The sequence below is a fragment of the Mobula birostris genome, chromosome 1, assembly GCF_030028105.1.
Source record: "Mobula birostris isolate sMobBir1 chromosome 1, sMobBir1.hap1, whole genome shotgun sequence".
Lineage (NCBI taxonomy): Eukaryota > Metazoa > Chordata > Chondrichthyes > Myliobatiformes > Myliobatidae > Mobula > Mobula birostris.
The window spans coordinates 82,013,080-82,026,825 of NC_092370.1; the positions used below are offsets into that span (position 1 = coordinate 82,013,080).

At 40.7% G+C, this 13,746-nt stretch overlaps 1 protein-coding gene across 11 annotated transcripts in view; it reads left to right on the top strand.

The window, feature by feature from the left end:
* The window catches only part of LOC140197714 (intermembrane lipid transfer protein VPS13B-like), a 1,066,299-nt gene that overhangs the window by 501,667 nt on the left and 550,886 nt on the right, over positions 1-13,746 (top strand). For all 11 annotated transcript variants that reach the window (XR_011886009.1, XM_072258131.1, XM_072258103.1 and 8 more), the window contains exon 20: positions 8,031-8,140. Coding sequence is in view for 10 of the 11 variants with exons in the window: in XM_072258131.1 (XP_072114232.1) it covers positions 8,031-8,140 (110 nt within the window). In the remaining variant the exon portion in view is untranslated. The remainder of the gene's footprint in view (positions 1-8,030; positions 8,141-13,746) is intronic.

Sequence of the window (13,746 nt, forward strand, 5' to 3'; positions counted from 1 at the left end):
GAAACATTGATCAAAAGAAGTACGCACTATTAAATTATGTCAACTGATGTAATTTGGTCTCCATTTCATCCATCAGATGTCCAGCACATTTTATCTCTGCTCTAAGTTGCAAGCCAGACACTATCCTTTGAATACCAGTCCAAGCTCTCTGTGATTCTGCAAGGCTTACCTTTCTCAGTCAGAGGGTGGGGTATCTGTAAAATTCATTGCTACGCAGGTGTGGAGGTTATGTCATTTAGCATATTTAAATTGGAAGTTGATAGGTTTTTGATTAGGGTGTCAAAGGTTATAGGGAGAAGGCAGGATAATGGGGATGAGATGGAAAATAAATCAACCATGATGGAATGGCAGAGCCGACTTATTGGGCAAACGACCTAATTCTACTCCCATGTCTTATGGTCTTAAGGGCTTGTGGTCTATTTCTTTAGCCAGAGGTGAAATCACAGAAGACTGGGGGATAGCCAGTGTTGCTTGTTATTTTCGAATGACACCACGGGTAATGCAGCAATTTTATGACAGTGAGCCTCTCCTCAGTGATGGGAAAATTATTAGAGATGCTTATTTGGGGTAGGATTCACTCACATTTGTGAAAAAAAACATGGAATTCATATTCAGAATAGTTTTTTGCAGTGGAGGTCATGTCTCACAAATTTGATGATTGATAAGAGTATGGCAGTAGATGTTGCTTTTGTGGAGTTTGCTAAAGCATTTGACAAGGTCTCTCATGGGAGGCTGGTGCAGAAGATTAAGTGATATGGGATATCATTGAGGCAAGTGTTTTACACCAGTATCCGATTTATTATCATTGACTTGTGAAATTTGCTGTTTTGCAGGAGCGGTACAGTGCGATACAGTACATTAAAATGACCATAAGTTACAATAAGAATGTATAGAAGTAGATTGGTAGATGCCTAGAATGCGCTGACAGAGGAAATGTAAATGAAGATACTTAACAATGTTTAAGACGTGTTTAGACAGATGCGTGTGCAGACAGGATAGTGGGATATAGACCTCGTTTAGGCATATGAAGTTAGTTAAATTGGCATCATGGTTAGTGTCATGGTTAATAGCAAAACTAATAACAAAAGGGTAGTGAGGGATAAAATTGGTCCCTTAGAGAATCAGAGTGGACGGCTATGTGCAGAGACAAAAGAGATGGGGGAGATTTTGAACAATTTTTTTTCTTTGCTATTCACTAAGGAGAAGGATATTGAATTGTGTAAGGTAAGGGAAACAAGAAGGGTAGTTTTGGAAAGTATGATGATTAAAGAAGAGGAAGTACTGGCACTTTTAAGGAATATAAAAGTGGATGAGTCTCTGGGTCCGGACAGGATATTCCCTAGGACCTTGAGGGAAGTTAGTGTGGAAATAGCAGGGACTCTGACAGAAATATTTCAAATGTCATTAAAAACAGAGATGGTGCTGGAGGATTGGCGTATTGCTCATGTTGTTCCATTGTTTAAAAAGGGTTCTAAGAATAAACCTAGCAATTATCAGCCTGTGAGTTTGACATCAGTGGTGGGTAAATTGATGGAAAGTATTCTTAGAGATGGTATGTATAATTATCTGGATAGACAGGGTTTTATTAGGAACAGTCAACATGGATTTGTGCGTGGAAGGTCATGTTTGACAAATCTTATTGAATTTTTTGAAGAGGTTACTAGGAAAGTTGATGAGGGTAAAGCGGTGGATGTTGTCTATATGGACTTCAGTAAGGCCTTTGACAAGGTTCCACACGGAAGGTTAGTTAGGAAGGTTCAATCGTTAGGTATTAATATCGAAGTAATAAAATAGATTCAGCAGTGGCTGGATGGGAGACGCCACAGAGTAGTGGTGGATAACTGTGTGTCAGATTGGAGGACGGTGTCTAGTGGTGTGCCTCAGGGATCTGTACTGGGTCCAATGTTGTTTGTCATATATATTAATGATCTGGATGATGGGGTAGTAAATTGGATTAGTAAGTATGCAGATGATACTAAGATAGGTGGAGTTGTGGTTAATGAAGTAGGTTTTCAAAGCTTGCAGAGGGATTTAGGCCAGTTAGAAGAGTGGGCTGAAAGATGGCAGATGGAGTTTAATGCTGATAAATGTGAGGTGCTACATTTTGGTAGGACTAATCAAAATAGAACATACATGGTAAATGATAGGGCATTGAAGAATGCAGTAGAACAGAGGGATCTAGGAATAATGTTGCATAGTTCCCTGAAGGTGGAATCTCATGTGGATAGGGTGGTGAAGAAAGCTTTTGGTATGCTGGCCTTTATAAATCAGAGCATTGAGTATAGGAGTTGGGATGTAATGTTGAAATTGTATAAGGCATTGGTAAGGCCAAATTTGGAGTATTGTGTACAGTTCTGGTCACCGAATTATAGGAAAGATGTCAAAAAAATTGAGAGAGTATAGAGGAGATTTACTAGGATTTTGCCTGGGTTTCATCTCCTAGGTTACAGAGAAAGGTTGAACAAGTTAGGTCTTTATTCTTTGGAGCGTAGAAGGTTCGAGGGGGACTTGATAGAGGTGTTTAAAATTATGAGGGGGATAGATAGAGTTGACGTGGATAGGCTTTTTCCATTGAGAGTGGGGGAGATTCAAACAAGAGGATATGAGTTGAGAGTTAAAGGGCAAATGTTTAGGGGTAACATGAGGGGGAACTTCTTTACTCAGAGAGTGATAGCTGTGTGGATCGAGCTTCCAGCAGAAGTGGTTGAGGCAGGTTCGATGTTGTCATTTAAAGTTAAATTGGATAGATATATGGACAGGAAAGGAATGGAGGGTTATGGGCTGAGTACAGGTCAGTGGGATTAGGTGAGAGTAAGAGTTCGGCATGGACTAGAAGGGCCGAGATGGCCTGTTTCCGTGCTGTAATTGTTATATGGTTAACGTGGTGGGCCGAGGGGCCTGCTCCTGTGCTATACAGCTCCAAGTTGTACACATCATACTTCTGTTCTCCCAATGTCAAAATGTGCTCAAATTTTCAGCCAGATTCAATACTAAATGTTAAAATGCATGCAAATCAGCAGAAATTTTCAAAAGTCAATCAGGACTTGGAGAAGTTGCCAAATCAAAACTATATTCCTTCATTTAAATGTAGAAAACACTAGGCAGATCACAATGTGGAAACTTTTTCTGCAAAAAAAAACTCTCCAAGCCTTGGTCTGTTCCTGCAGTGATTTTTATTTCAGACTTTCTCCAGACTCAAGGGGTAGCCATGGGCCCCAACTACACCTGCCTTTTCGTTGGCTACATAGAACAGTCCATATTCCAAGCCTTCCCCAGTAATGCCCTCCAACTCTTCCTCCATTATATTGACAACAGCATTGGTGTTGCTTCATGTACCCATGCTCAGCTTGTCAATTTCATCAACTTTGCCTCCAGTTTCCACCCTACCCTTAAATTCACTTAGTCCATTTCTGACATCTCCCTCCCCTTTCATTATCTCCCTATCTCCAAACTGTTGACCAACATCTTTAAGAAACCTACTAATTCCCTCGACTATCTTGACTGTACCTCTTGCCACCCTATCTCCTGTGGAAATGCTATTCTCTTTTCTCAGTTCCTTTGTCTCCACTGAATCTGTTGCCAGGTTTTCCTTTCCAAGATATTAGAGATGTCATCCTTCTTCAAAAAATGGGGTTTCCCTTCTTCCACCATTCTTGCTATCCTCATGTCCTCCATTTCCTGAATATCCACAGTCACCCCATCTTCCTGCCACCTTAACAGTTATAGAGTTCTTCTTGTCCTTACCTGCCACCCCATGAACCTCTGCATCCAATACATCATTCTCTGCAACCTCTGTCATCTCCAAAGGGATCCTACCCCAAGCACATCTTTACCTTCCCTCTCTTTCCATTTCCCACAAAGATTGCTCCCTTTGTGATTCCCTAGTCTGTTCATTCCCCCCCCCCCCCACTAATCTCCCTCCTGCCACTTGTCCCTGCAAGTGGCCAAAGTGCTAGGTCTGCACACTCACCTCCTCCCTCACCTCTGTTCAGGGCCCCAAACAATCCTTCCAGGTGAGGTAACACTTCAGCAGTGAATCTATTGTGCTCCTGCTGCAGCCTCCTCTGCATTGGTGAGACCTGTTGTAAATTGGGAGATTGCTTCGTCGAGCACCTCTGCTCCATCTACCAAAAGCAGAACTTCCTGGTGGCCAGATGTTTTAATTCCGATTCCCATTCTCGTTCTGACATGTTGGTCCATGGCCTTCTCTTCTGCCATGATGAGAACCACCATCAGGGTGGAGGAGCAATATCTTATCTGGGTAGCCTCCAACCCGATGGCATGAATATCGATTTCTGCTTTTGGTTAGAAAAACATTTGCAGCCCCTCCCTTCTTCTTTTGTTCCCCACACTGGTCTCTTACCCCTTCTCAACTGCCTATCACCTCCCCTGGTGCCCCTACTCCTTCCTTTCGGTGGCCACATTCCTCTAGTATCAGATTCCTTCCTGTCCAGCCCTTTACCTTTTCTACCCACCTGACTTCACACTTCACTTATCACCTTCTAACTATGCTCCTCCACCCCCCCCCCCAAAACACACTTTTTATTCTGGCGTCGTCCTCCTTCTTTACCAGTCCTGAAGAAGATCTCGACGTGAAACATTGACTGTTCATTTCTTTTCTTTGGGTGCTGCCTGACCTGCTGAGTTCCTCCAGCACTTTTTTTGTGTTTTCCTTTGGATTTCCAGCATCTGCAAAATCTCTTTTGTATATTTTTATTTAGTACTCTTCACTGATGTGATTTCAGGAAATAATACCTATGCATATTTTAACTGCAAAGGAGGCAAGTTAATTGAATGGAAATTTGGGGGAAATGGTCAGTTTAGATTTTGTAAATATTAAGGCAGTTTGTGCATACATGTGAGTTATACAGGGCAAATTTTCCATGAGGAGGAATTTCTTTAGCCAGAGAGTTGTGAATCTGTGGAATTCTTTGCCGAAGGCAGGTGTGGCGGCCAAGTCTTTATGTATATTTAAGGCAGAGTTTGATAGATTCTTGATTGATCAGGGCATGAAGGGATACGTGAAGAAGAAAGGAGATTGGGGCTGAGAGGAAAATTGGATCGGCCATGATGAAATGGCAGAGCAGACTTGATGGGCCAAGGGGCCTAATCCTCCTCTTATAATGTTTGGGATTTGAGCTCTGTAAGTTTTCGGTCTGGAAAAGTGATTTGTTTTGAAGATTTTTAAATTCATAGCACACAAATCATTTACTGCTGAGAAGCTCTGTTACTCCCAGTTATGTACAGCACAGCAGGTTTTTTTGTGTGTCTCTGATAATCAGGGTTTGGCTGGTGCCTACTTCCTAGCTCTTCTTGAATTTTACTTTTGGTGACGATGTTGCTATTCTGCCCTTGACCTACTTATCCAGCACAGCATTACAGTGTTCTAAGATGGAAAATTCCAGGGTACTTTGAGCTAATATATCTCATCAGAGCTGTGTAATTCTGTCTTTTTTTTCAACATCAGTACAGAATATCAAGGGAGCAAGGAAAGGATGGTAGGGTGAAGGAACCATGGTTGAGAAGAAAGGTGGAATACTTCATCAATAAAGAAGCATACTTAACATTTAGCTAGCAAATATCAGGCAGGGCTTATGAGAATTATAAGGTAGCCAGGAAAGAGGTTAAGAAAGGAGTTAGGAAAGCTGGAAGGGAACATATGGTCTTGGTGAGTAGGATTAAGGAAAACTCCAAGGTGTTCTAAATATACGTAAGCATGACAAGAGTGAGGATAGGTCTGATTGGGATAAAAATGGAAATGTAACAGAAGTCAGGGGGTGGGAATAGTGGAGATCTTTAATAAATTATTTGCTTCACTGTTCAGAGTGAAAGGGTCTTTGTCAGATGTGAGATTTGTATATATTACAGGCTAATATTCTGGAACAAATTGAGTTGAAGAAAGAGGGTGTGTTGGAACTTTTGAGTAGGATTGATAAATCCCCATGACTGGATGGTATATACTCTAAGTTACTGTGGGAAGCAAGAGAAGAGATTTCTGCGCCTTTGGCAATGAACAGGAGGAGAACAAGGCGGCGCGACGGCAGCACGCGGCCTCTCCGGTGAATGATATCTGTAATCTGTCAAGTAGGGGACTGTGCGCAATTCTGATTTGATGGAGATGGACGTGAGAGTACGGAGGAACATCTGGAAAACTTCTGAAATGCCTGGTTTGCTGCCGCTGCTACTGTGTGGTAACCGGAATCTCTGGAGCAGAAGGCCCCGAATCCTCGGCTTTGCTTGTTTCAGCGTCTGGGGCTAGGTCGAAGGCGTTCGGCAGAGGATGGCACTCGGGAGGCTGTATCAGAGGGGCTGGTCGGAGGCTCGAAGTTTTCGGACGGATGGACTCAGTGTCAGTTGTGGTTGGCTGCTTCCAAGGCATCGGCAAGTTGACGGTGCCTGGAGGTTTATGGTAGGGAATTTCTCCCTTTTGCCACTGCTATCGGGGACTTGGAAGCGGATCGACTCGGGGACTTTGAGACTTTTTTTTTACCGTGCCCATGGTTTGTTCTTCATCAAATTATGGTATTGCTTTGCACTGCTGTAACTATATGTTATAATTATGTGGTTCTGTCAGTGTTAGTCTTTGGTTTGTCCTGTTTTTGGTGATATCACTGTGGAGAAACATTGTATCATTTCTTAATGCATGTATGCATTTCTAAATGACAATAAAAGAGGACTGAGTGTTCTCATAATCTAATCTTATCATCATCACTGACCTCAGAAGTAGAACTAGAAGACTGCAGGAAGGCAAACATTATTCCTTGGATCAAGAAAGGTAACAGGAATAATCTTGGGAATTACAAACTAGTAACTCTTACATCAGTGGTGGGTAAACTATTGGAGATGCATTGTCTGACCATGGATAGTCAGTGTGACTTTGTGAGGGCAAGTCATACCTCACATGCCTGATTGTCTATTTTGAGGAAGTGACAAAACAGATTGTTGAAGGTAGAGCAGTGGATGTGCTTTATATGGATGTTAGTAAGACAATTGACAAAATTCACCATGGTAGGCTTACTCAGTAAGTCAGGATGCATAGGTTCTAGGTAAACTTGACTGCATGGATTTGGAATTGGCTTGGCCACAGAGGGTGGTAGAAGACGGAGTCGTCATGGCAATCCCTGGAGGTCGAGGATGATGGTCTTCGTTCTGAAGAAGTGGCCCACAGAGTGAAGACACCTGTGCATGTATTTGTTTAACGTGTACTTGATGTTGCACTCCAAAAAGCGCACGATACTTCACAAATCAACCAACTGATTCCAGTGGCATGGAAACCATGACGATTGGAGCTGATGGATTTGTTGCAGCCTTCATCTGCCTCACAGCTGTTGAGTTCGAAGTAACTTCATCCACCTGTTCCACCATTGAGGTCTTGGTTGGATTGTTCTTTGTCAGGGACCTCACCTTCGACCTTACCGCCATGGGTGACCCTATCAGGAGCACAGCTCACTAGGGGATTGCTCTCGAGATCACAGGACCACACAAGCTTCTCCACCACGACAAGGTGACAATCCACAGAGAAGGAAGATGGAGTATATTCTGCCTGAAGGTCTGTGATGATCTGCAGGGTTCTGTTCAGTGATCCTTGCTGTTTTTGATTTTTATAAATGACTTTGATGAGGAAGGTGGGTTAATAAGTTTACAGATGACACGAAGGCTGCCTGGCCTGCTGAGTTCTTCCAGCATTTTGTGTGTGTTGCTCGGATTTCCAGCATCTGCAGATATTCTCTTGTTTGTGAAGAGGCAGATAGAGTTCAATCTGGAAAAGTGTGAAGTAATACACTTTGGAAGGCGGAACTGGAAGACAGAGTGCAAGGTTAGTGGTAGGATTCTTCACAGTGTGGAGCAACAGAGGGATCCTACATTCCAAGTCCATAGATCTCTCAAAGTTGCTTGTAATGGGCTCTATTGTTCTATGTTCTATCACTGCCATGTTACAAGAAAATATCATTTTGTGTTAGCAGTATAGTAGACACTAATGTTGATGTAATATTAATAGTTCCAATAAACTGTGCTATCTTTTCTTCCAGGGGCTGTTCTTTTGGCCTCAGTCCAAGGAATTGCAATCAATGTGGACCCAATCTTCTATGTATGGCTTCTTCACCAGCCTCAGAAGGGGAATGTGAAACATAGACCACAGGTATTGAGTTCATGTGTGAAGAATCCAGTAATTCTACTTGAAGTTTTCTATGAACTTCCCTCTCTGTGGCTTTATTTAGATTTAAAATATATTAGACATAAAAATGGCATTGTATATGAAAATGAAAGCCCATTGGTTACATTTTTGATACGGTAGATGCTCACTTACACATCTTTATTTTTTTATTTAATATTGATGATTACTTTTCTGGGAAGTAAAGAGGCATTTAGACAGACAGAAATATCAAATTAAGACATTGCTTCTTCCAAGATTTCATTTCAGATTTCTGTATGCCTAAATTGAAATAGGCAGTGTCTTAATTTGAGGAAATGCAATGAATTTTGAAACAAGAAAGGAAATTTTTGCTCCTATTTTATGTTTTGTTAATTACTAGGAAATATATACTGTATGTACAAATTAATCCCAGATCTAAAATGGAGAGTGTGTGTGTGTGAGAGAGAAAACAGTGCCTTTCAAAAATATTTTTAATCGATTACATTTGGAAACTAAACCATACACTGTAAATATTATTGCTGATTTTTGCTAATTTGTTCTTAATGGAGTTTGTTCATTTGCAAATGTAAGATCTGCAACTTACAAAGATTTTACGCAGGCCATGACCAAGATTTTGCTTTAAGTCTCACGGTTATTGCACACTCTGTTTGCACTTTCCCATTTAGTAAGTTGAAGTTACAGTATCTGCGGTATCTCATGTATCATACCAGACCTTGAGTGACATAATCTGGATATCAGAGTGGGTGTAAGAAGTTTTTTGAAAACTTAGAATGATGACAGAACAAATTACGAGCTTTCTCAGTGGCTCCTCAATGTTTTTAAATGCATTTGGCATTTAGAAATTTCTAAGAACTTGTTCAATAAAAAGTGTTATATCAATAAAGTAATCAATTAAAATAAAACTTTTACATGTGTTCAAAGAGTTAAAATTCTCAGTCAAGCATATATAATATTAAAAATCTTAATGGGTCTAACCTGGTACAAGTTCAGAGAACAGAATCCCTAATGTAAATGTTGGAGAATCTTAATAATATCCTGTTTCACTACTGGACTCTAGCAACAGAGTGCAGCTGGGATAATGCTGGCAGTGTTCAGCCAAGAAGACTGGGACTTCTATGTTTGCATTGGAGTTCTGAAACTTGTCATCACTTATGTGGGTTAATGTTGGCCATTTGTGCAGAACTGTTGGTGACAATGGACAATATCTAATCCATTACATTTGGTTGTATGTAGAAGCTAATGACAAAACCATAATGACTGAGGATTCCACCCAATTTAGCTATCTCATATTCCTATCAATCTAAAGTATTCACTAATTTATCAATGGCATCTTACAGAATAGGTTCTCATATTTAAAAATTATAAGCTTGTACCATAAAATTAATTGAAAGCCACTTACTTAGTTTTTTTCAGAATAACAAAAAAGCTTGAGAGTATCAGTAAAAGCCCTTGGTATCAGTAAAAGCCTTATAATGTAAAAAACGGAATGAAAATTATTTTCTTAATTTTCCAACATAATTTCACTATTCAGCTTATTAATGCTATTATGGATATTAGACTGGTTATCCTGAGTAACTCCTTATTACTCTGACTCCTCATCGTTTTTTCTCCAGTCCTGATGAAGGGTCTCACTCTAAAATATCGACTGCACTTTTTTTCCATGGATGCTGCCTGACCTGCTGAACTCCTCCAGCATTTTGTGTGTGTTGCTTGGATTTCCAGCATCTGCAGATTTTCTCTTGTTTGTCACTTTGAAAGTATGAAGCTTTTAACGTGTGAAAACCCACAAAAAAGCTTAGATGTGTTCAAAGAGTTGAATTATAGTTAGATTATCCCAGGGTCGAATGTCTTAATGTATAAGGCACGCTTGATGTCTCTGGTCCTACATTTGATGGGTTTCAGAAGGAGGGGGAGTTCATTGAAACCTACCAAATACTGGATAGAGTGGAAGTGCAAAGGGCACATTAATAAAAGAGCCTTGTATCTGAGAGCACAGCCTCTGAATAAAGGGTGTCCCTTTACAACTGAGATGAGGAGGAATTTCTTCAGATAGAGGATATTGAATCTGTGAAGTACATCATCATGGGAGCTATGCAAGCCAAATCATTGATAAAGGTATTGTTGAATTATTGTCACAGGTACCAAGATACAACAAAAAGCTTGGCTTATATGCTGTTCATACAGATTAAATTATTCCACAGTGCATTGTCGTGGGACGAGGTAAGACAACTGCAAGTCAGAATGAAGTGTTACAGCTACAGAGAAAGTGCAGTACAAGTAAACAATAAAAATGCAAGATCAAAACAAGGTAGATTGTGAGGTCAAGAATCCATACAAGAAGTATAATGACCTCTTTCTAAGGTGTATCTGTACAACTGCTTATTAATGCAAATATCTAATCAGCCAATCATGTGGCAGAAACTCAATGCATGAAGGCATCCAGACATGGTCGAGAGGTTCAGTTGCTGTTCAGACCAAACATCAGAGTGGGGAAGAAATGTGATCCAAGTAACTTTGACCATGGTGCCAGTCAAGGTGGTTTGAGCATGTCAGAGATGCTGATCTCCTGGGATTTTCATGTACAACAGTCTCTAGAGTTTACTTAGAATGGTGCAAAAGGCAAAGGGAAACATCCAGTGAGCAGCAGTTCTATGAGCAAAGACACCTTTCCTTTACTTTATACTTTATTGTCGCCAAACAATTGATACTAGAACGTACAATTATCATAATGATATTTGATTCTGTGCTTCCCACTCCCTGGATTGCAAATCAATAGTAAATATTAAAAATTTAAATTATAAATCATAAATTCTTACTGAAGGGGGTCAGAGGAGAATGGCCAGACTAGTTCAAGCTGATAGGAAGGTGACAGTAACTCAAATAACTACTGATTGCAACAGTGGTGTGCAGAGGAGCATCTCTGAACACACAACATGTTGAACCTTGAGGTAGATGGGTTATAGTAGCAGAATACCATGAGCACATAGTCAGTGGCCAGTTTATTAAGTACAGAGCTAATAGAGTGCACACAGAGTATTCAAGAGTCTAATTACAGTGAGGTAAAAGCTGTCCTTGAGCTTGGTGGTATGTGCTTCAGGCTTTTGTATCTTCTGCCCAATGGGAGAGGGAAGAAGGGAGGATGTTGAGGGTGGGTGAGATCTTTGATTATGCTGTCTGCGAGAATTATAGACAGAGTCCATGGAGAGTAGGCCAGTTTCCGTGATCTGCTGAGCTGTGTCCACAACTCTCTGCAGTTTCTATTAGTCATGTGCAGAGCAGCTGTCATACCAACCCAATATGCTTTGAGATAGGATGCTTTCTGTGGTGCGTTGATAAACATGGGAAGGGTATGTTTAAAGCAGAGTTTGATAGGGCCTTGATTGGTAAAGTGCTTAAGGGTTATGGGGAGATGATGGGAGAATGGGATTTAAAAATCTGCTATGATTGAATGGTGGAGCAGACTCGATGGATGGAATAATTTCCTTCTGCTTCTTTACCTTATGTTTCATGGACTACTGTGTTACTGCAGTAACATTTTATGTTGGCCATGTTCTTTCTGCTACCGTATGAAGATGGCACCTAGATTGCCATAGCGTGTGTGTCTTAATTATCTCCATATTTAAAGTTACTGAGCTGTTGGAAAGTCCACTTAATAGCAAGAAATTATCACAAGGTCTTTAGTTTATATAGTTGTGAAATGTGATTGATATGTTGATAAATGGTCTAAATCTGAAAGTCCTCCCAATCTTCTGGCGTTACTTCAGTGAAGAATAACAGAAAGGTAATTTGTGCCTTTTCTTCTGGGTTTACAAGAATGATCTGGGGTCATGTAAGTAATTGGATTGTAACTTTAGTGAATGTTTCCCTTTTTTCCCTTCTATTTTTTATGACTACAAATATTATTACTTTCATGAATTGCTTCAAACTATCCTATGATGCATGAAGTAATCATTTCTTCAAGCATTATCATCTTTCATATTTTACTTATAGTATAGATTTGCCTCAATAATTTCTTGACAGGTCATCTACATTTATAGAGCATCTGTTCTGAATAGCCTTGACTTCTGTAGTTTCTGCTTTATTCCTGAAAACACAAGCTGAATACCTTTATTTTATAGGAGCTCTCGCTCTCTTTTATTACCTTCATTACTTGATTTTGCCTTTAGTTAGAGAACCCAACCAACAGAATAATAGGATAAAGATTCAAAATGTGAATGAATACTGACTGCCAGAGAAAGCAGGATCTCCCAGTGGCCACACATTTTAATTCCACGTCCCATTCCCATTCTGACATGTCTATCCATGGCCTCCTCTACTGTCAAGATGAAGACACACTCAGGTTAGAGGAACAACACCTTATATTCTGTCTGGGTAGCCTCCAACCTGATGGCATGAACATTGATCTCTCTAACTTCCGTTAATGCCCCTCCTCCTGTTCTTACCCCATCCCTTATTTATTTATTATTTTTTATTTTTTTCCTTTTTTCTCTCTCTCTCTTTTCTCTCTCTGTCCCTCTCACAATAACTCCTTGCCTGCTCTCCATCTTCCTCTGGCGCTCCCCTCCCCCTTTCTTTTTCCCTTGGCCTCCCTTCCCATGATCCTCTCTCTTCTCCAGCCTTGTATCCCTTTTGCCAATCAACTTTCCAGCTCTTAGCTCTATCCCTCCCCCTCCTGTCTTCTCCCATTTCGGATCTCTCTCCCCCCCCCCCCCCCCACTTTCAAATCTCTTACTATCTTTTCTTTCAGTTCGTCCTGACGAAGGGTCTCGGCCCAAAACGTCGACTGTGCTTCTTCCTGTGGATACTGTCTAACCTGCTGCGTTCCACCAGCTTTTTGTGTATTTTGCGTAGGGTTGCCAACTTTCTCACTCCCAAATAAGGGACAAAAGTAGCAGTCAAATACGGGACACTTGAGCTTACCCCAAGAAAGACTACCATGACCATGAAGCCTTGCACGGGCACCTCTGTGCGCATGTGTGCCAGTTTATTTTCCACAAATCGGTTTTGGCTTAATCTTCCTGACTATACATACATTATTTCTACTTTATATAGGCTGTGTATTTATCATATCATTCCTGCTTTTACTCTATGTTAGTGTTGTTTTAGATTTTATGTGTTATTTGGTATGATTTGGTAGGTTATTTTTTGGGCCTGGGAACGCTCAAAAATTTTTCCCATATAAATTAATGGCAATTGCTTCTTTGCTTTACGCCATTTTGGCACGAAAGGTTTCATAGGAATGCTCTACCTTATTGGGGGAAATACGGGACAAGGGTGGTTCCGTATGGGACAAGGGTGGTTCCGTATGGGACAAACCAATATAGCCCAGTATACAGGATGTCCCGGCAAATACGGGACAGTTGGCAACCCTAGTGTTGCGTGAACACTGATCTTCTGCCCTTCAATTGTTTTTTAAGTATATTTTTGTGTGACTGTTTGTTTACTTGCTATCTTGTATGTGCTGTGGATGACTGTTGGTACTGTGTTTTTCACCTTGGCCCTGGAGGAATGCTGTTTTGTGTGTCTGTTTTCATGGGTATTCATGTATGGTTGAATGATAATGAAACTTGAAGTAAGTATCATATTAGTGG